The following is a 25804-nucleotide window of genomic DNA, read 5'->3' on the forward strand; positions in this document are numbered from 1 at the left end:
CATACAAACACAGGTTCCCTTGGGCTCTCAAAGTCCTTGTAAACTAAAGTGGATGGCCTTAAAATATAGTACATATGAGAGCTAAGAAATGAAATTAACAAATTAAGTAATTTCTTTAAGGCAGATGCTATTTGCACCCAGGCGTCCGTAGTCAACAGGTAATAACGTATTACTTTTTAAGAGACTTATTACATCCAGAAGCATCTCTCCCTGTTATGAGTCATCTTTAAGGAGCACTATATCCGCACACTGGTCCTAACCTTATAAATGAATCCTAACCCTTAAGTTACGGTCAACCGATAAACAACCTCTACCAAATTTCCGACCAATCCACACTAAACTGAACAAAACAATCAAACAAACAAACCAATCCTAGCCTCGCAGGGTGATTTGACCGGGTGTAAATAGCCTAATAGCTGCGGGTGGAAATAGACACTCAAAAACCTTACTTAGTTGTAGTTTTTATATGTCAGAAAGCTGAATTAGAGCTGCAATGTGTGGGTATCAGTACTCAAAATAGCCATGTTTCAACTTCTCAGGTCAAATGATACCTGCATTCGACCCTTTTTGTACTAGAAAAAAAGACTGTTTGTCTTGTTTTGCTTGTAGCCGATCACAGCAAGCGTGTGATTGGCCCACTACCTCAACAGCTCATACAGTCTGCCATGTGGTGAAGTCAAGAGATAGAGTTGGCAGTTCAACAAATAATCATGTAAAAGTAATTTGGACCAGAAGGAGTGGTGGTATTGTTGTTGATGGTTGATTGATAGAAAAGTAAACGGCAACTGTTTTTAAAGCAATGCTTTGTCATTGTGCAATCAAAAATAGTGAAAATAAATCAAAATATTACCATGATCTAACTTCACAAATGCACAATTTACTGATTGACATCATTGTAGCATAATATCTGTTGGTGCAGGTTTAAAGAGGTCAGTGCTAACAGATGTAATTAAGGGGCTTGATATCAACATGACTGCTTCTGTTTTTCTCATAAACAATGTAAGAAATGACTTGCAGAATGTGAAGAAGGCATGGTTTGAACATCCAAAAAAGGAGACCAAGTTAAAAAGATTCATTTTAAGGATAAGAAGAGACTTGGCTTGTACGTGGTGTATAACAGAGGGAGGGGCGTTTAGGATTCAACCAGTGATTGGCTGGTTTTTGGATCTTCTCTACGTCCAGCAGGGTTTGCAGAATGTCTTTCCATTCATGAGCTCCTGTTAAACAAGAGCTGTCTCTTATTCATGCAGCTGCTCACATTTGTGTGTACATGACTCGACTCCATTTTGAGTCCCTTTGAGTGGTTTGAGCCTGTGATATGTGGTATTCATGATATGGGCTGTGCTATCACTTCCAGCTAAATGGAGAAACTCCAGATTGTTCCCATGCTGCGCCTTAGTGCTTTCGGGTTATTGGAGTCTTTGAGATACCGAATATGAAACCTGTTTTATATAACGCACTTAAATCTCTCTCTCTCTCTCTTTTTTACCGAGTTTGCTCTTCTCTACACGGCTCAGCTCGAGCTTTTCTCTTAAGCTTCATATTTCTCTCCTGTCTGGGGGGAAGAAAGCTGCCGTGCTGCAGCAAATCTTTCTGTTTGCCCCCTCCTCAGCATCAGAGATGACTGGAAGGTGAAGCCCATTTCCCAGTGTCTAGAGTTTCACAGCTGACAAAGAATCTAGGCTTTTCCCGTGCGTATCAGAGGCCGTTTAACGGAGCTGAGGAATTTCCCCAATTCCCAACCGGTGGACAGGCAAGCAGGGAGGCGTACAGGAGGGAGATTGATGTGGGGGGTGGGGGGTTGGTCCAAGGGAGCAGCAGGGCTTGCTAGGCCTGGGAATCTGCAGAGCTCCTTCTTGTGCAGCAGGCAGAAAGAAAGCCAGTTACGGTCCATGAGGCTGGATACCACAGCACTGAGGTATTCTCTAAATAGGGCCATGTTGAAGCCACATGAGCTCCACATTGTTCGCCTCTTTATGAGTTCTGGCAGCGCTGAAGGGAGACATTTAACAGTGAGGAGGTTTACATTAACTTTACATTAAATGTGATCAGGGCCTCCAGAGAGCCACTTGACAGAATCAGTCAGCCTTTAATTAGAGCGGTGAAATATTTCACTGGTCTGAGATGAAGTAAATTAACTTTAATGTGCTGCAGCATGTGAGAAATAATGAGATGCAATGAGATATTTTAGTAGATTTTCTCAGTTTTAGTGGATGTTTATTCCGTTTTTCCCTACATCAGCTGCTCAACACAACAGGACAGGTGGGGGGGAGTGAGGCGCGTCAGTGTTCTGTCAGCATGTGTCTGTTTTTCTTGGAAACCATGAAATTGACTGTCTTCCTGTTGGGAAGCAATACTGCATGGGAGGAAATCATAGCCACTCCATGTTGTGTCTCTACTGGTCTGTGGAAAGGAAAAAACAGAGGAGCATGTGGCGCTGGTTCAAAAGCAGCACGCTACAGGTTACGATTCTCCCCACGTGTTCTGTTTACACGGTGTGAGTTAGAGTAATATACAGCTAGAGATGACTCAGTGAGCCCACCTGCAGCTCTTTGTTTTTACTCGTTTGTTAGCTTTAAAGTAATTAAATCCCCCATCCACCTAAACAGCCAGAGTCACATATGGATTCAGTTTTAATTGTCAAACTGGACTTGCTTCTTTTTGAAAAGACGGAAAAACAAAACTAAGAGTACAGACGTGCTTATGAATCTTTGAGGCTAAATGCTAGGGTTAGAATTAGGAGCATGGTAGCACGAGTCCTACCTAGAAGTAATCTAAGTCACATTTTTCAAGCTCAACAATGGAGGTCAATTGAGATTTTTGAAGTGAGCAGTCAGTGATTTACGAAATCTGAGTTGAGCACAATATTGAGTGGAGCAGCTTTGAGGAGCGAGGGGAACAATAACAGTTAGCATGCTAATGTTATCATGCTAGTATTTGCTTATTATCAGTAGTTATTAGAGGTGTGAACAGTAGAGGCCCCACAGTACGATTATATGCAGATACTTGAGTCATGATACAATATTATTGTGATGATGATGAGTATTGGGATACAATATGTTGCGACTTAACTGTCTAACTGCATTTTGTGTCCATAAAATTAAATTCAATGAAGATTTTTTTTTTTTGTCAAATAAGAGAAAATTCTCATTCTATTCATCTCACTTCAGTCTTTTTATTTCTCCACAAAGACAGTCAAACCCACAGACTGACCAATAAAGTACTCAGTCAAACTGAACTGAACTGATATCAAACATGTATGGACGACAACAACTGCAGCATTTTCTCAAGCTTTCCTCAATTTAAAGCTTCACTGCTCTGATTTTTTTTTAATGAAACTTAAAAAAAGCCTAACTTTGCATCATTATTTTGACAACTTACCGACACTACACACACGGTGCCTATACATTCCTTAGATCTTCTAGTTTCATATGATATTAGTATCTCGAGTATATTCCTAAAAGTGAGCCTGCTACAGCCTCCGGAATAAATAAAAAAGGCAACAATACTGACAACCCGCCACAAAGCCAAATATTGATACTTCACAGCCATGAATCAATATAATATTGCCACGCAAATATCGCAATGCTATGCTTTATATTTTCCCCCACCTCTAGTAATTTGGTCATAAACTTCAGTATTGGGATGTTTTTTGATCTGACAATATGGAAACTTTTAACGATCATTGATGTTATTAGTTGTTGACATCGATAGTTGTTGAAACATTTCACCAAAAAACCCAAATGGCATCTTCATGGTGGTGTAAAAGAAATAGTCAGGGGATCACCAAAGTCAGTGGGATTAATCCTCTTAGTTACAGTAATGTCTGCACAAAATATAGCAGGAATCTATCCAATAGTCGTTGAGATATTTCAGTCTGGACCAAAGTGATAACCCGACCACCTGGCTTTGTCATCCCCAGAGCCACAGTGCTAAAAGTTTATGTACGGTTCATCATTTTAGTTGCTCCCCTCTCCTTCATCTTCCCTGTCCATCAAGCCAAAAATCCATCCAACAGCCACCACTTCTAGTTCTTGCTGCTCTCTCTGTGGGCAGAAAATGTTCTGGCAGTGAGGAGGCAGCTGATCTGTCATATATTTCAGAAAGTCTGTGTATTAGCTCGGCAGTGACAGGCTGAGCCAGTCAGCCGGCACGTCCACTGAGCAGCAGCGCTAGCAGAAAGGTCTGCTGCATTTGATTGGTCTGCAGGCCGTTTACTTAATCTTTATGGGGACATAAAGTTGTGCTAATGCACCCGTAAAAGGCTGGTCTCATCCTTTTAATAAAAGTGTGCAGAGCTGTATCCGAGGAATGGAAGAGTAACTCATGTTTTTAGCTTTCAACCTCTTGAAAATCTTTAAATGGTAATTGGAAAATTGAAGAGAGAAGTGATATGTAGCAAATAATCCCTATTTTTTTTTATAGTTAATTCAAGTTATTAGGGGAATAATCTATAATAATTAAGGTATCTTCATCTACAACAGCTGTCACTGACCCAGTGATATAAAACTAAAGCTACCAAGATGCACACTGACTGTACGCCAACTCTAACTTAGTATCTGGTGAAGATATTTAAACATTTACCAAGTCAAGACACACAGATGTTTTTCCTCAGGAGCTGGTAGACCAAACTAGAGCAAAGTTATTATAGGACTTGCATTTGACAGGAAGTAAAAGAGGAGGAGGAAGCCCAGCTAGCACTGTTTCTGATGGACGTCTGGGTGACACTGAGTGAGTGTTTGGGAACATTTTACCCAAAATAGGATCATAAGTTGATGTATTACCGAGTGACTTTTTCTGGCCAAAACCAACAGTGTGTTAGTCTGTCACTCAATACTTTCTGACTTTCCTTCGTCTGTGGTTCTCAGCCCTAAAACTGGTCAAGAATATATACTTTTAATTTTTTAAAAAGGTTTCCCTTAAACAGCTGGGCACTGTAGTTTTTTTGCAGCAAACATTTTAGAAGTAAACACTTTTTGTCTGGGACTATTTTCAGCTGCGGATAAATACACATTTGGTGCTCAGTTGTGGATAAACACACATTTGGTGTGCATGTGAGTATTTACAGCAGCAGGATGATGTATGTGGTACTGGCTCAAAATAAACTACAGAGCCCATGTTTATTGTAATGTGTGGTTCATGGATGTGTTTGTAATAGTCTTTGGTCAACAATGGAGCTCTGTGGTGCAGAGGAACAAACTACACCATGCTTTGGCTGCACAGACACTTCAAGTTAGTAAGATTAATTCACTGTGGGGCTGCAACTACAACACTGATACGTAAACAGATTGCATCAAATTCAGAATTCAGGGTGTCAATCTTTACAAAATACAAAGGTTTATCAGTTTGAACATAAGATACATTGTCTTTGAACAGCTTTAAATTGAATGTGTCATAAAGGATTAACAAAATTCTATTTTAATTATGTTTTTTCTGCGACATCCAAACCTTTTTGGACTCAGAGTTGTAACTACTTTTTTGTTATTTCCAGCATTTTATTTAAAAAATAACATTTCTAATTTTCTTGTGCAATTCTCTTTTCAACATTTACAATTGCGTGCACCTCAATACATGCAGTGTTGTTTTAGTGTAAAAAAAAAAAGTGGAATAACAGACAAGGTTTTAACAAGTTTTAGCTTTAAAATAGGTTTATGAGGGGTTGGACTACATTGAACTATTACATTCTGGAGAGAAAAACATACGGGAAGTTTTTGTCTGTTATGTTTGTTTTTAAGTTCATCAAAACAGACGCAAATTGGCCAGAGACAGCAAATTCAGCCAATGCTAATTACCTGAAATTAGTTATTACTGCTCTAATTCACAGTCCATTTATTTTTCTTTCATGGGATTTCCTGACAACAATATAAATCTAGAATATCACTAGACTTGTCTTGTTATTTTGCACATCTGTAATAGTGGGCTACAGTCAGTTTTAAAGAAGGCCGCGAGTCGCACACAGCAGAGTTTGGTGCAGACACCCCTGGAAGTTTGAGCTGGAAACCCCTCTGGATCCTGCCGGCCCCCTTATGGAGGGGCTTGAGCCCTGTGGAATGTGGCGTATGCCTTTCTATGTCAGACGGCCGTTTGTTTTGGAATAGGAGACGATATGAATCTAAGCCGAATGCACCCACACACTCAGCTGGAGAGGGGGGGCTTTCACCTACAGAGGCAACGTGATCTAATCCTTTAGGAGCAGGCAGAAATTGAAAAGAGTCAGAAGGGTGGTGGGAGGTGGGATGAAATTTCCATAGGATATTCTTTAGTGTTGGACCTCTGGAATAAATGCCTCAAACGTCATCTTGGCACAAATGTATGTAAAGATTGAGCTTTTGGTAATTCTGTATTTTAGAGAAATAACTGTCAGCTATTTATATGTCTCCATGTAAAACAGGTAGGATATTGGCATGTCTCGTACTGCTCAGATGCACTATTTGAACTTTATTAGGTCTATAGCGGAAACTGAGTGAGGAGGCGACATCCAGAGAAGTAGGTGTGTAAACCGTAAATGTCAACCCGAGACTACGGCTCTCTCTTTATCTCAGTCGCGCTCTATTTTGCACTTCCTCTCTCTGCTCTCTGTCTGTGTCTCTCCCACCCACACACACACACACACACACACACACATACACACACAAACACACAGCGACTGTTAACCACCACAACTCAGCTGGAGTAGCTCCAGACCTTAAGGGCTCAGAGAGAGTTTGATTTGTGTTGACTTCCTGCAGGAACTCCCCCTCTCCTCAGCCCGCGGCTCAAAGACTATCAATTAGTTCCTTATTATGATCCCTGGGAGGGCAATAAAAGTTAGAGTGGGTTCAAAGAGCACAAAAGCAGACACGCACACACACATACACACACTAACCTTTTTTGGCCTGTTAGAATTACAGTTTGGACATCCTCTCCGACAGGCCTGTAGGTGGCTGTTACTGTCTGCTCTGCTCTTGTTTACATTTTCCTAACAATGCTCACCACCCACATACAGTACATGACTCACAGATACCTTTTTTTCTTGTCTGTCTTACCACCAGTTTCATCACTCATTAGCAGGTACCGTGGGACAGATTTAATATTTGGATGTCGCCAACTCTTCCTGTCCTGATGTTTCTCTAATAAAAACACCATCATGGCTCCAGCTGTTATTCATACTTCTTCCATGAAGGCAGCAGCTGTCTGCTCTGTTGATGGCCAATGCTGCATGAATTCAGGGAAGCCAATTTGTCACCCTGCATAGCCACCAAACTCTCCTGGACTCGTCTCCTGCAGTCAGTCCTCTCCTACTGTCCACTTCTACAAACGTCAGGGAGGCAAAGTGGGATGATTTGTTTTTTCTTTTTACCAGGAAGAAAAATCCAGTTTTATGGTTTTGTCTGAATGTCACCTCACTGTTCATGGACAAGAAACCACAGTAGTCTCCAAGATAATTTAATAATATGTGTTTTTATGTCAGTTTGGTGGAATAGATGGCTCTAAATGTCATACAAACAAGCCTGATCTGGAGTCTGATCTGTAGTTTCATCCCACCATTAGTGTTGTGCACTCATTTTAAATGAATTCACTCTCTGATTCCCAGTTAATTTCCCTTTTTTTCTGCTTTCTGTTTGGTTTTTCTTGTCTGTAAAAAAGAAAAACTGCAGGGTCAATTTTCATGAAACTTGGTGGAAGGGTGTAGGGGAACAAAAATTAACAAATTCAATTTTGCAGTGGATCCACAAATTATTATTTTTCTATTCTGTTAACATTGCGAGCTAGGGCACAGCCTTGGCTGAGGTCTGTACTCTGAGTGCCCTTCTAGTTTTGAAGGATTTCAGCAGCTTTGGGTATTTTAGTATTGCTGCCACAACAAACTGATGGAAAAAAAACAGGATATATTTTTTTTGGAAACTCTGTTAAAATGATCAAATCTGGCGATAATAGCACAAACCTATAGGATTAATACAAAATCTTGGCACCGCCTGTGTACGTATGTTAACAACCAGCTGCTTGACCCACTTGGCAAGACTATCTCCACTAAACTACACTATTGCTTCATTTCCTCTGCATATACAACACAACACGGCTTGACTCATGTGAAACCGATGTTTGGTTGGTTTTTCTTTCTTTTCTTGTTTTACATTTTGTCTTTATTTGGAATCACATTTCGATAGCACATTACAGCAGTCATCACTATTATGATAATCGGCCTTGTGATCCACATTGTCAGATTCTTATCTATTTATAAACAGAAACGAACAGAACTTGGGAGTGTTTCAATCTACAGCAAGGAGTAAAACACATTAAAAATAAGAAAATGAAAGTTACACAACAAAAGAAAGGCTTTTCGCGGCAATGTACAATCGCAACTTGTCCCGGATTTCCACAAATTTGGCTTTCTGAAGCCTCACACAGAAAAGTATTCTTTCCATTGCAAAAAATGTGTAGATGATGTCATACCATTTGTCGATAGATGGGCTGTCTGGCTTAAGCCAATTACCTTGTTAAAGCTTTTTTAGCAGCTACACTCAGTATGCCAAAAAGGTATTTTGTTTTTTTATTTGGTTGATTTTTCAACGATAAAAGTTGTGCATCGTACCAGTTACCTGTTGATGTTTTTACCCCCAAGCAAGTTGAGGCAATATATACTAAAGGGTGGAGTTAAACACAATGTTGAAGATGAAATCATGGCAGTTTCAGTAGCACATGGTACCAAAAACAAGCCGTATTATGCAGGGAAAATCTGGCATATGCCTCTTTCTGTCCCTTTTCTTCTTCTTGTCAATACAGCTGGAGTAGGAGGACACTTTTTTTTAAAACCCTATCTCTGCCCATATCCCCTCCCCTTTTTCTTCCCACTGTTTTTGAGTGTCCTGTCTGCTGTGCAGTGATAAAGAGGGAGAGTGGGCTTGGGTTGTGGACAGCAGGGTGAAACGGGGCAGAGCAGTAGCCGCCTGTTAGACTGTGTTGCTGTATTGACCTTGTGTATGGATCTGTGGCAGGCCAAGTAGAACAGATAAAGTGAAAGACAGCAGGCCAATCTCACCTTTACTTTGTTAATTAGGGATTAACAGTCTCTCTCTCTCTCTCTCTCTCTCTCTCTCTCTCTCTCTCTCTCTCTCTCTCTCTCTCTCTCACACTCAAACACACACACACACACACACACACACCCTCCCCTACGCATTTTATTGAGTCCTCTCAGAGATGCAGATATTTGTTTGCCTGGTTGTGATAATGAGGACTGATTTCTTTCACACGACAGAACAAAGCAGACAATGCAGTTCACAGAGTGAGGCTTTCACAGTTTGCATATGAAGAATTTTGATATTGTGAAAGTTAATACACCTGAACAAATACAGACACAGAGAGATCCTCAAGCATGCCACCGTAACTGACGGGCAACTAAAGATAACAACAGTTTCCATGTTGATTATCATCTATTGATTTACTCAAAATAACAATTTCACATTGCTTGTTTTGTCCGTCTAAAGATATTAATTTTATAGTGATATAAAACAGAAAAGAATCACATTCAGTCGGACATATTGACTTTTAAGCGACAGTATACCCTCCCAAAAGTGAAGCCGAGACATCTCTATCGCCCCCTGGCGGCTGGATGCAGGATAGCTCATAATCCGAGCCCCCACAAATATTTATTTTCTTAAAGATTTTTGGTCACCAGTGCAAAACAGTAGCCAGTATCCAGGATAATTTGGCTTGATGTATGTGCAGGGGGAGAGAAGTGGAGATGCATCGTCCATATTTCTATCCAGTATATGAACTTTAGCCTAGAGAGATGATTGGCTTAGTGTAGCATAAAGACTTTCAGCAGGGGTAAAGAAAAAGCCCACAAAATAACCCTCAACTGCATATCCGTGTCTTTATACTGCAGTTTTTGCTGGCTGTTTCCACTCTCCTTTTAGTCTTTGGGCTTAACTAAGATAACTGTTGACTGGCTGTAGCTTCATATGTGGCATACAGATACAAGAGTGATATCAATAATCTCATCTACTGTAACTCTCTACAGGAAGGCGAGCAAGTATTTACTCTGTTAAGAGAATATTTTGCATTTTTGGATGATAAATGAGTCAAATGATAAATAAATTATGAAAATTGTTGTTGAGTTACTGTCATGTTGATTAATCTCATTAATTACTGGAATGGATGTGTGTTTGATTAAATATAAGAGAAAAAGAGGCCGGTTTTCAGGCTAAATGGCTTATTTTAAGGTAGATATTCCTGTTATATAGAGAGAATGGGGCAGCGCAATGCCTCATACACAATAGAGGTGTTGTTTTTCTCTGTTGTGGTTCTTCCTATAAGCTCCTTGCAGTTCTGAGGTAGTCTTAAGAAAATAGTTAAGAACCAGAGACGACAGCAGACCAGTGAAGGAGGATCTGAGCCGCTGTCTGTCTGTCTGTCTGCCTGCCGGCCCCCATGCACTTATTTTCCCCCTTTTCTTCTCTCTGAAGTCGATGTTATGATGTGTGTCTGTGTATTCGTCTCACGCCTCGGAGATGTGAGAGCTGGATAAGGGTTTGTGTGTGTCTGTGCTGGCACATGTGTGTGTCCCGTGGGTGCTTTTCATGGACACGCAGATGTTCAAGTGTGTATGTGTCTGCATTCCTTTGAGGAACCCTATTTCCCCGGGCCTGACTTGGAGTTGAGCTAATATTTGTTGTGTTAGAAGTGAGAGCGTTGTGTCAACAGTAGGAAGTCAGGAGCCCAGGGTTAGTTCAGATGACTCCATTTTCCTCCATATGTATCCCCTCATCACCTCCATCCATCTCGTATAGAAAAGGAGGGAGAGATGCAAATATTACACTGACACACACACACACACACACACACACACACACACACACTGTAAGCTCATACACACAGTGCCTTTCAAGCCCTGCTAGGCATGGACATGGTGATTTTGACAGGCTTTTAGCAGAGCAACCTCCGGGCTAAAGGATTGTCTGCAGCAGTGGGTTATTTCCCCCTCCTTCCCTCTCTCTTTTCTACTCCTCTCCCTCTTTATGTTCACCCCCACTCTCTCTTTTATCTCACACTCTCCTCTCTTCAATCCTTCTCTGTCTCTACTCTGTCATCTTGTGTTTTGTCCAGTGTCGTTCTGCAGCTCTTCATGTCTTCTCCAGGTCTACAGGTCAGAGAGAAAATGTGAGAGGGCGACGCGGACAGACAGACGGACAGTGTGGAAGTTGCCCTCCCGCTGGCTTATTAGTTCATTAGCAGGCAGACATGCCAGTAACAGCAGCTCTTCTCACAGCTAATAGAGGGCATACATCGCTAGCTACTAGCTCATTATGGCAGCTCGCCCTCCTTCTTTTTGCCCGCTCTCTCCTTGTCTGTCCCTTTCACTGTCTCTCAGCTTAGTCAGACTCTGTAGGATCTGCTTGTTAAGGTGTCCAAATGAGGCTTTTTGTGTGTCTGTGTGCAAAAACCCATATGTGTCCTTGAGTGTGGCTGCGCTTAGAAGGATTTACTGGTTATTCACCCCAATGATGAAAAGAGTTGGATAGCTCCAACAAAGCCATGGCAAAGCCGATGGTTACTAGAATAAAACGTTTAAAATAAATTCTAAGAGTCAGGGTTTGACCTGTGTGTAAGGTCAGGTCTCTGAAATATGTTTTGATGATGTTTAATCAATGCAGAAGTGCTGGAGTTGTATAGGGGATTGTTTTATTTCTTGTGAATTGCTTTTCATCATTTGAACAAACGATCTTTGCAGTATTTCTTCTTTTAAAGTTTTACTTTTAAGGTTCAAAGATCAGTGATGTGACTGGAGAAGCAGGCATTCAGACTGAAAAAAGTACCTAATTTAAAAAAAAAATGTAAACAAGTCCTCCAAATCATACAAACACATAGGTTATTTGTTCCTGCAAAAGACATGGCAAAGCCGACGGTTACTAGAATAAAACATTTAAAATTAATTTTAAGAGTCAGGGTTTGACCTGTGTTTAAGGTCAGGTCTCTGAAATATGTTTTGATGATGTTTAATCAATGCAGAAGTGCTGGAGTTGTGTAGGGGATTGTTTTATTTCTTGTGAATTGCTTTTCATCATTTGAACAAACGATCTTTGCAGTATTTCTCCTTTCAAAGTTTTACTTTTAAGGTTCAAAGATCAGTGATGTGACTGGAGAAGAAGGCATTCAGACTGAAAAAACCTAATTTAAAAAAAAAATTGTAAACAAGTCCTCCAACTCATACAAACACAGACCTGTGTGTAAGGTCGGGTCTCTGAAATATGTTTTGATCATGTTTAATTAATGCAGAAGTGCTGGAGTTTTATAGGGGATTGTTTTATTTCTTATGAATTGCTTTTCCCTTTAACTACAACCAACAGGTGGCAGGAGATCAACACGTCCTCATACTTAAACCTGACAGTGGCTGGTTTAAACAAATTGCAAATATTGTGCACAGTTTCAAGTCCTATGTTTGTTTGGCACATAAATCAATGGACTTTGTTGCTCTTTATACTCAGTCCAAGTCTAAGGCCACTAGAAGTCACCTTGTAATAAAGGGGTGGATGAAAGTGAAAGGAAAAATGTTTCATTCTTCTTGAAGTCAACACGACTGAGAGCCGAGCTGTGCAACATCAAGAAGAAACAATGCAGACAAGGTAGCTAATGATACCTAATGATAGGACCCAGAAGTACGTATAACAACAGAGCGAGACTACAGAAGAGAAGAGGAGCTGAAACATAAAAGAAAATGAAACAGTCCTTATTAGAGGTGTGTTGTTTCAGGTACTGGTAACAATAAAAAATTATCAAAAAATTACATTGGATTGGTAGATCCATGTGTTTGAATTCTCCAGACACCAAAACACTATGAAAACGACTTTTATAACTCTGACAAGTTATCACGATGATAATAATGTTCTATTTCTGTGTGGTGATTGCCGGTAATATGTAGAAATACGTTGTTCTTTCTTGTTGGGTTGCGTTGTGATGTTACAAATAGGGGTGGTTAATGGTCGTTAAGAATTTGGTTGATCACATGGAATTTTTAATCGGTGTATTTTTTTATTTTATCTCTGATTGCGTATCAGTACTCACTGAACTGAAACACGGCTGAGCATTCAGTTCTGCGGCCGTACATGAATAAGCCAATGAGCTGAGAATTAAGTTGGATAAAGCTACAGTTTGCAAAATGCAATAACAATTATAAAACACATAACACATTAATAATTATATCCAAAACTTATTTAAACACAAAACACATTTAAATATGTAAGATTACTGTGAAAACTAACCTCATGCCTCTTCGGGGGCTAAGACATAAAACGTTGAACTCCTTGATGTTATCTTTACAGTTTAATCTCACTTGAGTTAGTTTGACGATTGTCAGGAAGTCTCTTTTTGTCCTTTCAAAATAAAAGCGTCCATTATCAAAACAGGCTTTTGCATAGTACTGTATATATATCTTTTATTTTGCCCATATATGCATGCAGCGATTAATTGATCATTAACATAGTAGATAATTGAGTTGGCAGGTTTTTTCCAAACGCCCATCCCTAGTAGCAAATGTTCAGGCAGGGCTTAAGTGTGAAATGTGAATGTGGCTTGTGCTTGTTATTTCTTGGAGAAGACCCACTTTCTCAACACTATGAGGCATAAACAAGTCTGTGTGATGGAGGCTGTTAGTGTATGCATGAGGTAGATTTCTATAAGTGCAGTCATATGTGTGACCCTTTGCCCTCTTTCTTGCTTATTTTTCTCTCTGTTGCTGCACACAAAGGCGACATGTCACACTGAGAATGTGTGCCTTTGTGTGTGTGAATGCTGTACTGATCTGTTACTCAGGAGCACTGATGTTTGTCTCCTCCTCCCTCTGCTACAGCGCTCCAAGGCTTCTTCTCTCTGAAGCGTGCTCTTTTTTCTAAGACCCAGGGTTTTCTTTTTTCCAGCCCACTACAAGGTGTACAGCTCAAGCTCCAAGAACGGCACTTGTCAAAGCAGGACCAGTGAAAAGTTCAGCCTCGTTTTTTTTATGAAGCACGACTGAGTGTCTGTTTGACGCATCATTTCCCAGAAGACGTTCTGTATTTTTACCATTTGTCACAGTGAAGTATTTTTGAGCTTTTACGACTCTGCAGTGTGGATTTTAAATGATTTAACATGGAGGCGAAATTCAAACTGTGCATTAGTATTGATTGACATATGCTTGTTTCACTAATTACTTTAGATACAAGCACATATGTGATTATAACATACTGTACATTCAGACTTAACAGCACACCATCAATATACAGCAATAATGAAGCTTACTGTCAATACAGCAGCTCGATAAGCCTTCAGAAAGATTTGTTCAGGATCGCTTCACTACAATAATTATATTGCATCGATCGTTGGACGCTATAAAAATGGTTTAAGATTAAATATTTAGCTACTGCAGGTCTTAAAGTTCCAAGTATCACATAAGCTTTTAGATGAAGCGAATGAGGGAATACAAACTGTTTTTAAAGTGGAATGAGTCAGACTATACTTCCTGTATAATGGATGGGATTTAGAAATTGTTCTCCTACATGACAAATCTGACAAAAAAAATTTCTTACAAGCTTCCTGCCTTGAATTTCCTCCTACCCTGCAGAATTTTTTCATATAATTGCTCCTTAGACTAGGACAGCAGTGCCACAGTGAAGCAAAACTTGGGACTTCTGCAAGGCTGCATCTGTCAGCAAACTGGTTTTTCGGCGTCCACTCTGCTTTACTCGTTGGCAGATTGATGTCTGGTTCAGCTCAGAGTCTGCGATAAGGACTGGAAGCGCAGACTACCTGTAAATGTCACTGGGTTGATAAAGAGGGAAAAGTTTATCAGGGTTTCTGTGTCTGTGCACACGGGCGTGTGTCTGTAAGTGATGGAGAAAGTCAACTTTATCAAGTTTATATTGTGTACACACTCGGTTTGCTAGTTTGTGTGTGTGAGATAAAGTCAGTGGAGTTTATCGAGGTCAAACAGAGCATTTCCTCCGCTCAGATCTGCACTGATTTGGCATTGTGGCGTGGCTCGTACAGTTGGACCTCTCTAATCTAAACACTTTGTTCGAACTGTTGAAACGTGAAGATTACAGAGGAGTCAGATGGCTTGTGTTCCTCAGAGTCTAAAATAAACAGAGTCTGTGGACTCAGCCTTATTGTCACCGTTAAAGCAAAAGCTTGACAGTCTTTTAAATGCACTTATTCGCTTTCTTGCACAGAGATAGATATGGTAAATAGAAGGAGATGCTTAGTTTAGCTTCGCACAAACACTGAGAGCAGTTGGAAACGGCACCTTTTAAGTTCACCAATTAAAACAGCAAACCTGTTTTTTTTTTACACTTTTTTTTTTTCATGTTAATTAAATTAATGAGATTCATATTAATTTGTGAGCTACAGATTTGCTGGTGGGTAGATTTTCTTAACTTTATCACATAATATTTTCTGTCTTCCTGTGATTCTCCAGCGAGTCCCTGAAAAGCCTTCGGATTAAATAAATTATGAATAATTATATATGAATGTAAAGTTTGTTATAGCTTGCATCTATGTTATGATTAGACAAGAATTATTTTCACGAAAGTATTTTTAAAGGCCTATCATATATTCAAGTCCAAGCTAAGCCTATTCTTCTTATTTTTTAAATGTTTTTTCTTATTTTATATGATTCATTAAGTTATATATTTTTCATTATGTATAATATAAGATAATAAGAATGTATTTATTTTTGTTTTTATTTGTTTTATTCTATTTCTATTGAGTTATATCACAGTCCAGACAAAGTAAACATTCATATATGGCTAAAATAATCAGAATTTCACATTATATTCAGCCTTTGTATGCATTAAGACTGAAATACTTTCAAAGGAACATACAAGAGTGTGTCCACAGTTTATTCTCTATCTTAAAACGTGTTCTTGGCTGAAAAAGATTGAGAGTGTCTGATATATGGTATTAAACTGTACAATATTGGGTTTCGAACCATAAGTTGATCAACACAAGACATAATCAGACATAATCGTTGTCTCTGGGAGCTTGTGATGAACATTTCTTCCACGTTTGCTATGACCTATATACCAAATTATTAGCTGATTATTTAAGAAAATCACTGCCAGATTTATCAGTAATAAGATGAATCATGAGTTGCAGCCCTTATATGCATCTTATGGGATTCAGTGAGGGAAAAAAACTATTATTAGCTATCTGCTTGTGCACCACTGTGCATATCATCCATTTATTCATTTATCAAGTCAGGTGAAAGAATTATCATTATACTTCTAATGTCTTTGAAATCTTTGTTTAATGGACCTGAGGGGATTCAAAGCCTTATTGTTAATACTTTGGCTCTTTGTGTGTGTGTGTGTGTGTGTGTGTGTGTGTGTGGTGTGTGTGGTGTGTGTGGTGTGTGTGGTGTGTGTGTGTGTGTGTGGTGTATTTATGCTCAATTGCTCACTCTAATGTATGCATAATCAATGAATCAGTGAATGCCTGCACACATTTGTAAAACATGTCCACTCACTGATGCGTGTGTGTGTGTGTGGCCTCGATCTCATTAGTGCTCTTTGTCACCATTTGATCTGTGACCTGCCTCCTTTTGGTCCTTTGTGCTCATATCGCCAAAGCATAAAGACCTGTGGACCGGTGAATTGGTTTGCCGGGCTGTTGCAGCAGAGAGGGAGGGGGGTTGTGTTTGGAGGAGAAAAGGCAAGAAAGGTTAAGATAAAGTTGCTTTGAACAAATTCTGTCTTTGATCAGGCGGCTCGGCGGTGAAAGGCCTTTCTTCCAGAAGTCAGAGCCAGTTGAGAGAGGAGAGATGGAGATACGTATTGTTCTGTTTCATCTCGCCTCTGTCTTTCTTTTTTTTTTTTTTGCTCTTTCACACTGTTGTTAGCTGTGTGTACTCCCTGCCTCTTTGTTATGGAGAGTGGCCCGGCCTCTCTTTCATTACGCCACACAAACACACACATGCACACATACAATGACTTAAAAGCATTACTGAACACACTCACATTAGAATACAGAGTGTAATTGCAAATGCTGAGGGACGTTAACTGGGAAAAAAAGGCTTTTTCCTCTGTTCTCTGCTTTTGCTCTCAGTGCAAAAATGATTTGTTGCTTCATCGAGTGATTGAACAGAAAACTAATCTGCCACAACTCGTGTTATCAATTCATTATTGAAGTCATTTATCAAGAAAGATTGCCCCCAAAAAGTTGCTTGTTCCAGCTTCTCAAAGATGAGGATTTGCTGCTTTTATGTCTTTATAAATCAAGTATATTAGTGTGTTACACTGCTGATCAGACAAAATAAGCATGTTAAGATGCTACTTGATCTGAGAAATTGTGATGGGAAGATTTTTTTTTACCTTTTTATACTTTTTAAATTGCAGCCAGGGGAAACAGTAATATTGAAACCTTAATTTACAGATTTTTGATGTTTAAAAAAAACAGCCTTTCTTGCTTTTTCCCTTCATCCAAAACATAATTTTTCTTAATTTCTCATTGGCAATTTTCTTAGCTTTCACACAGCATGCCTATTCTTTGTTGTTAACAGGAAAAACACATTTCCTGTCAAGCCAATTGATTATTTCCTCCAATCTTACTTCATTCAGCACCGAGTTTATCAGCACAACATCCTCACAGCAGACCTCGAGCTGTAGCAACCGGCTTAATGGGTGCCACACACACACACACACACACACACACACACACACACACACACACACACAGAGGAGTGATATATTGTGAGGTCTTTCTTTTCTTACTTCTAAAGCAGGACTATCAGTATAGAAGCGGCAGTACAGCGGACCACAGATTGGTGAATAGATGTTGCCATGGCTGCATTTATAGCTATTCCAGTCACACACACTCAACACAACATATAGATAGCTACATGTACCATACACACACTAGTCTAATAGCTGTCATATACAACTCACACCTGGTTCTGCAAACCAGTTAGAGAGAAAATGGCATGTTTTTAAAAAAAATCTTATTTCTCATTAAAAATCTCAGCTCCCACACCACATGAGGAGGTGCTTTCTAAACAAACAGGCACTGTTAAACTGTGCTCCTTTCAGCCAATCACTCCATTAAGCCGGAACACAAACATTCCCACCACTCAGGCTTGTTGTCTGGACAACGATGCCGTGGGAGGGGCTACACGCTGTGATTGGACGGTCACCTGTGCTTAATTTGAGTCATAAATTAGTGATGCGTTTTTAGCTAATGAAGCAGCTGAGGGCTCTGAGGGTGGCAGTGTTGATCTGTCAGCCTGCTCACAGCTTTGGTCCACACTGAAATACCTCAACTACTATTGGATGCATTGGCACAAAATTTCAAAAAGTTATTCATATTCCCCAGAAGATAAATCCTGCTGACTTTTGACAACAACTGACTTTTTCCTTGTGCACCACCAGCAGGTCCAGATTGGTGCTTTTCGGTAAAATATCTCAACAACTATTGAACAGATTGCCATTAGATTTTGTACAGACATACATGCCTACTTGAAGATGTATTCTTATAACTGTGGTGATTCCTCAATCTTGACACCCATCGGCTATCAGTCTGACAACAATTTAGCCTCTGGGGACAAGACCCTGTGTTTCTATGGTTCCAGTATACCCAGTGGATAGCTGAATATCTGAATAACAGACTTCCTCTGCTGTGAATCGGTCATTATTTATAATAGGACAATGTTTTATGACATTGGGAAAGATATATGATAACCAACCTTATGTTGATTTAAGATGTATCATTATATCATCAAGCCCTAGTTCATAGTCTGATTAAAAACTTTAGACGCAACAGTGGAGTTGAAGTTGAAAGATGATATCTAGGTCTGAATTTTTTTCTCTGAATATATGGATGCATAAACATTTATAAAAGCTAAATTGTAGTTAGCTGATAGTTGATGGGTTCCAAGATTGCATTTCAGCTGGTGCACCAGCATGCAACCAAAGCTAGCTCAAACGTGACTAAAAACCAAAACCAAAACATTTCTTTAATATAAAAATCTTGTCCTGTTACATACAGATTCTCCATTTATATGCAGATATCTGTTTATAGAGATCAAGGATTCCTTTATCTGTTATCTTTGACCATCATCAGGTCAAATCACTTGTTTCTAATGTTAGAGATTAATAAAATTAACAGGAGGGGGTTACAGCTAACTGGTTAGCAGCCTGTGATTTCTGAACAGAGACGGTCCATGTACATGCTCACTCTTTCATTATTGTCTTAAATAAATAGTTAAAACGAACTCTAACACTAACCAAATACCTGCAAAATTTACTTGCATCATAATCAGCTGTACTTTAATTCATTACTTATTAGCAAACATTAGCACGCTAACATGCTAAACTAACAAGTGAACATAGCAGGGTAAACATTAGCATGGTAGCACTGTAATTGTGTGCATGTTAGGATGCTTAAATACAAAGTGCAGGCTGTCTTAGTCTTGTTTGAACTGAAGCTCTTGCAGCTCAGATGTACAGAGTGATCTGTTTATATTATCTTTGGCAGACACTCAGCTGAACATTTATGCCTACAATGTGCACTAATTCTTATTTTACAGCAGATACAAGAGACACATGGTAATTTAGGCTATATTGACTGCACAGAGCGGTCTCCAAGGTTTCAGAAGGGCAAATTTAGCAAAGATTTGTGCTATTTGAAATGTACTAATGATATGAGCTCTGGATTGCTCCCCTAGAGGATTTAATGTTTGCCAATTAAAGAAATAATCACCAAGTGAAGTGCTGCTCTCAAAGCAAAGAGCTTGTGATTAATGATTTAAAAGTCCAAATAAAAACGTAGCCACTAGAGTTTGTAATTTATATATTAGATATTAGATGCGCTGTGCTGTGTGGGAATAGTCAAAGTCTCTAGTTTGCTGATGTGATGTGCTGCAGAATTATAACTTTCGCACGGACTTCTATAAATAGAGATGTGATAAAAGAGACACATGTCCTCAAAGCCTTGTTATCGTGTTGTTTTTCAGATAGCAGACGCAGCCAAGACTTCCTCTCAGGCTGATGACTTGTACCTGGATGACACAGGCTCAGGAGGTTACTACCCTGAAGATGATGATGACTTTAACTCAGGGTCTGGCTCAGGTAAGAGCACATACATACACACGCAGTCTTAGCTGAAGTCACACACGCTTGCAAGCTCAGCAGGCAATTACCCAGAGGCGTGATGACATTAATTTTCAAGTCTGCTGCAGGTAAGTTTTGTGCAAGTTTTCCCATCTTTCACCTGCAGACTGAAGTTGCACTTCCTCTCTCTTTATCTCTCTCCTTTCTCTTCTTCTCTTTGTCTATTCTTTCCTTCGACGCCTCTCTTTCTCTCACTCGATTTGAATTGAGATTGCCTTGTCACCCAGACTGCCGTGAGCAAGTGTGCAAATTTTACATGTCTTTTTTATTAGCTCCTCTGCTCTACTTGCTTTAAGCACCTTTATAGCCCTCATTCATTGGTCAAAAGTAACTCTTCTCTCTGAGAGAGTTGTATAACTGCAGTGAGGGAAGGTCGTGCTGGGTAAAAGGAGACAGGACTGTGATCAATCGCCCTTCCAATACTGTATATACGCCCTATTACTCTGCTCCGCCATTCTCTATTCTATAGGAGATTCAAACTGTAAATAATGCATTAAAATTAAATCCACGGTGCATGAAGTTAAGTAAGACAAACTATATGTCTGAAGGCATGAAATATTGATAACATGAATGCTCACATCTGACCTGTTTGCACTTATCCTCGACATATTCTGCATTTTACTTTCATTAAAGTGTGCCCTTTAAATGGAGAGACATTGTTTACCCGTCACCCTCTCTTATCCCCAGGTGGAGGTGAAGAAGTGGCGGAGGAAACAGTGACTGTCACTATGGTTTATATCGAGCCCAATGCAGCAGAACCCACCCAGGACTCCACCAAAGATTTCACCCCCAGGGTGGAGACAGCCACAGTCAGAGAAAATGCCAGAGACAGCACACCCAGGAAACCATTCAGAACAGAGGTAAGGAGCACAGACTGACTAATACTGAAGATTTGAGTCTGATTCCAATGTGGAGTTCTGATAAAAAAAATCTGATAATATGTTATCAGATGCTATACAACACCTTAGCTGTGATATAATTGCAACTTGTGCACTTGAGGACTTGCACAGACTGAAATTAGGTATTGCTTTTATAAAATGGTCATCGAGCACGGCAATTTGAGAGTTCGAGACATAATCAAACTTAAATCGATTTTTTATTAATAAAAAATAGTGTTAACTATTCTCCATTCTGCTCTCCTCCATGTTTAGGACACCCAGGAAGTCAATGTTTACCTATTTTGAAGCAGGTCTTAGCTCGCTAACCATCTTACTTTGAATCAGTGTGTTAATCCAACTGTTTTTTTGTTGTCAGACAGGGAGTTATAATAAATTGTGCAAAGGGAATTAGACGTCATTGTCATTGCATGCAGTTGTTAAACTATGGCTAACAACCTACAAGATTTCTTAATTTGAGTTTTATAAAACATTTAACACAACATTCCAAAAATTGTTATTTCTCAGCTGTGTACTGGGAATGTATTTTAACAGTTGAAAAGTAAACTACATAATGATGACAGTGTTTCAAAAAATATATAGTGCTGTGCAAAAGTCTTAAGCAGGTGTGAAAAAGTGCCTGGAAGAATTTATGCTGGTTTGAAGGCAAAGGGTGGTCACACCAAATATTAATTTGATTTAGATTTTCTTCTGTTCATCCACTTTGCATTTTGTCAATTTATTAAAAAAACTATACACATTTCTATTTTTGAAAGCATTCTTATTTTACAGCATTTTTCACACCTGCCTAAAACGTTTGCACAGTACTGTACATCCATACAATACCTCTGAAATGAGCCAATATCGTTCAATCTATCACTCAGACTCTAGAAATGCCCTATAACCTATAATGACATAGATATCATACCAAAGAAAATCTTGTTTGGTGTTTTTAACCAGCTTGATTCATCAGATTGCTGAAGATTTGGACAAAAGTGAGAAGAGATGGCAGAGAGTTTTGACTGCTTTAAATAAAAGCAATAGTTGGACATTATAGAAACTACACTGAATCACTTTCTTACTGAGAGTCAGACGAAAAGATCGGCACCACTCTCACATTAGTGTGTTACATGTCAAGCTGGAGCCAGGAGACAGTCAGCTTAGCTTATCATAAAAGCTTTCAGTCTTTGTGTTAAGTTATGATAAACATCTTTTGGCTGCAGTTTCATATTTAGCATCAAGAAATGAGAGTTGTATCACTCATCCTCTAACTCTAGAAACAAGAAAGTAAAGAAGCATATTTTCCAAGATGTTGAACTAAATACTACTTCTACTTAAAGTAGAAAGTCTGTATTTGACGACTGATGTGATACTACTACAACATGGTACTCTGAGCAGCTTAAAAGTCGACAATTACCATTTTAAAGTATATTTAACTACAAAGTATATCTAAATATTACGTCATCACATCTAGAAACATTTTCAACTCCAGCCATAAGCTTTGGGAAGACAACATATATAACTTAAAGTCATTTTTAATCATGGTGGCTCATGCCTAACCATCCAGACTCAACAGAAAGGGGACACAGTACCTCAGTGTGTCTTCATCTGACCCACTATGTCACCAAATCCCCTGTAATACCAGCAGCAGTGAGGTTGCTTTCAGGATAAAGATCAAGTGCTCACGTCAATTCTCAATGTTTTCGCTCCATTGCAAATTATGGAGGATTACATCTCTCTCGGACATAATCACATATTCTGGAACCATCCTGGATCTCACTTCTGTGGGATGCACTCTTACAGTACTGTACTGGATACTACATCTGTTTGGGATTAGTCGTTAAGGTCTCAACCCCCTAAGCCAAGCCTACCTGGCCCACTTCCATTTTTTCCCCTCTTGCCTCTGTCACTACTCCCTTAGCCAAATGCACTGGCCCAGTTCCATTTCAGTCCTTTGTACACTTCACTCATGTTATTGGAAAAAAGCATGAGATGCATGGGCCCAGATCCATTCCAGATAGCTTCTTTTCCTAAACTCCCAGAAAAACCTCCACAGTCTCTGTTCTCATCACCTACTTTTTTTTCTAATCTTTTTGGGCAATCTGGATTTGCTCCATTTCTCTTCCCGGCCATCCTCTATAGGTTCCACTGGCCAGGTTCCATTTTGATCCCCATTCTCCTCCTTTCACTAGACCTCCAGCTATCTGGACCAATTACTCTTTAATTAAAAGGAATAAATAAACATTTTTGGGGAATACACTTTTTTGATTTCTTGGCAAAAGTTAAATCTCATCACATGTTTGTATGTTTAATATTAAACCAGAGCCAGTAGCCAGTTAGCCTAGCTTAGCATAAATTCAGGAAATGGAAACTGTTTAGTTTGCTTGGCTCTGTCAAAAGGGAACAAAATCCACCTACGGGCGCCTCTAAAGCTCAACAATTAATGTCAGTCCCACAACAAGAAAGATACAAACAACAATTTATTTAACCCCTAATAAACCTACAATATTGTTATTTTTAATCGTCTGTTTTTGTACAAATTGAACATCTGAGATATAACGTGTTAATAAGTGAGTTTAAGAGATGACAGATTTTGTTACCCTTGGTCAGAACCAGGCTAGCGATTGCACTCATTATGCTAAGCTAAACTAAACTGTTCTACTGGCTGTAATTTCCCCTTAAACTCACAGTGGTATCTTGTCATCGAACCCTTGGCATTAAAGCCACTAAGCATATTCCTACAATATCAAGCTATTTCTTAAACATTAAGAGCAGTTTGGAGTTTATGATCATGCAATAACTAAAACACAATGTGAACGTCCACTGTCAATAAAGCAACCTTAATCTTTCTAATAACCCCCCTGTTTCTCTTCTCTTCATCCAGGCACCAGTGCCAGTTACAGAGGACATGCAGAGGAACCAGATGACTAGTACGACTAGTGCCCCCGGCTCGCCCCAGGAGGCCGTTGAGGTCCGCACTGAAAACCTTTTCCAGAGGACAGAGGTGTTGGCAGGTATGTGTCGTAATAACCTACTTCATCTCTTCTTTTGGGAATTACTTAAAGGCATACTATACAGGAATTGTAATTTACTGAACACTGAGTGAGGGAAATACAATTTGATGAAGAACAGACTTGGACAACAATGCAGTTGGGAATTCAGAAAACGCAGTCGGAACATCAGCCACATCGGCAACAAATTTTAGAAATGTCTCGAGTTGAAGAATCTGACCAGTCATGGAAAATATCTGTGGACTGTGAACTTAATTTTAAAGTTCAAAATTGTGAAATATGGATGTTAACTAGTCCAATTTAATCTAATTTTAACTGAACTTTGAGTTACCTCTTGTAAAGTATGATCTTGCTCAACAACTATTCCTTTAATATTTCAGCTCATAATGAAAGCAGTCTTTCAGTTTGAAGCTCCACCAATAAATTATTTCATGCATCTTTTATTTTTTTATTTAATTTGGCTTTTTATGTCTCTCAAATTCATATACGATACAACATGTCAGAATATTTCTGGTAAACAGCGATCTCTTGAACAATCCAGGAAATATTTTCCCTAATGTACCAGCCCACCTAATCCACTTCTCAAAATAATTATTTTTAATAAACTCCATCTGTGTCCCTCTGTGGGACCTTGTAGAGTTCACAGCATTGTGGGTGTTTCAAGTGTATGTGTGTCACTTTGAATACATGAAAGAGGGTGGAAAGCAAATTATCTGACTCAAAAATCACTGTGCTCTCTGATGCCTTCTCTCTCTCCCTACGTGTCTGAGGCAAACACTGATTGGCACCTCACTTTTACTTTGTTGTGATATCCATCTGGTGTTGGCAATATGCAGAAACAACATCAACAAGGACAAATTAGGACAACATCAGTAAGACGAGGACTCGGCTCACATCTCTCTTCTATTGATAATATCATTTCATCTTTTTGCATATTTTTCTAGGACTGTGATAAGAAAAAAAAGAGTATTGCCAGAAAAAAAGTCTTTGAATAAGACCTGAACAAATATATAAATATATATAAATATAATAGACCCGGATCACCTCTCATCTCTCGTCTCTACTTCGTTCTCTTTACCCTTCTTCTAGATTATAACCATTACTCTTCATCTCCCATATGACTTCTATAAAAGTAATTGCCCATAATCTAATTTTCATTTATTCGCTCTGCATTGCGTAAGTGCTTCTTGGAGCTCAGCAGCTGTTTATGTGCCAGGATCTTTACCCATGGGGCCACGGAGCAAGTCAACATGCAGAGACCTAAAGTGAAGCAGAGGGCAGATTGTAGCACCAAGAGAGACCCTAAACACATTAGGAAGCTGTAAAGAACCTCATATAGACAGGATTGGGGTCAGATGCTGTGAAATAATCCCATGAGGCGAGTTCAGAGCATTGGAGGTCAAAGCTTCAATACAACCTGGGTGGATTTTATTCATTTTTTTCATGATGTTTCACCAGTTTTCGACTGTTGGTTTAGATAAAGAGTGTAGGGAACGCACATCCAAAAAGCTTCTGGAGGTGTTGAAAGAAAAGAAAAAGATTGTCACACTGCAATGAAGGATCAAAACATTGCTGTGTTAAATTCAATTTGCTAGGAGTGAACAGAGACCTTCGTCAGGCTTTGTCAAATAACCATCGCAAGCAGAACAAATTGTTACAAGAGTCCAAAACAACAAATCAAACAGCTCAGCCTTGCACGATTGTAATGGAACAACTCAAAGTTGTATCAGTTGCTCGTCTGTTGTCCTGCAGATGTGTTACTTATAACAAATCACAACTCTCTGCTTCTGTGTGACATCAGTGC

General features: G+C 39.3%; 1 protein-coding gene across 1 annotated transcript in view; it reads left to right on the forward strand.

Moving 5' to 3' along the window:
* The window catches only part of sdc2 (syndecan 2), a 55423-nt gene that overhangs the window by 23905 nt on the left and 5714 nt on the right, over positions 1 to 25804 (forward strand). Inside the window, exons 2-4 of the mRNA XM_059349514.1 lie at positions 19958 to 20072; positions 20802 to 20974; positions 23874 to 24003. Coding sequence (XP_059205497.1) covers positions 19958 to 20072; positions 20802 to 20974; positions 23874 to 24003 — 418 coding nt within the window. The remainder of the gene's footprint in view (positions 1 to 19957; positions 20073 to 20801; positions 20975 to 23873; positions 24004 to 25804) is intronic.

The sequence above is a fragment of the Centropristis striata genome, chromosome 14 (genome assembly GCF_030273125.1).
Source record: "Centropristis striata isolate RG_2023a ecotype Rhode Island chromosome 14, C.striata_1.0, whole genome shotgun sequence".
In the NCBI taxonomy this organism is placed as follows: domain Eukaryota; kingdom Metazoa; phylum Chordata; class Actinopteri; order Perciformes; family Serranidae; genus Centropristis; species Centropristis striata.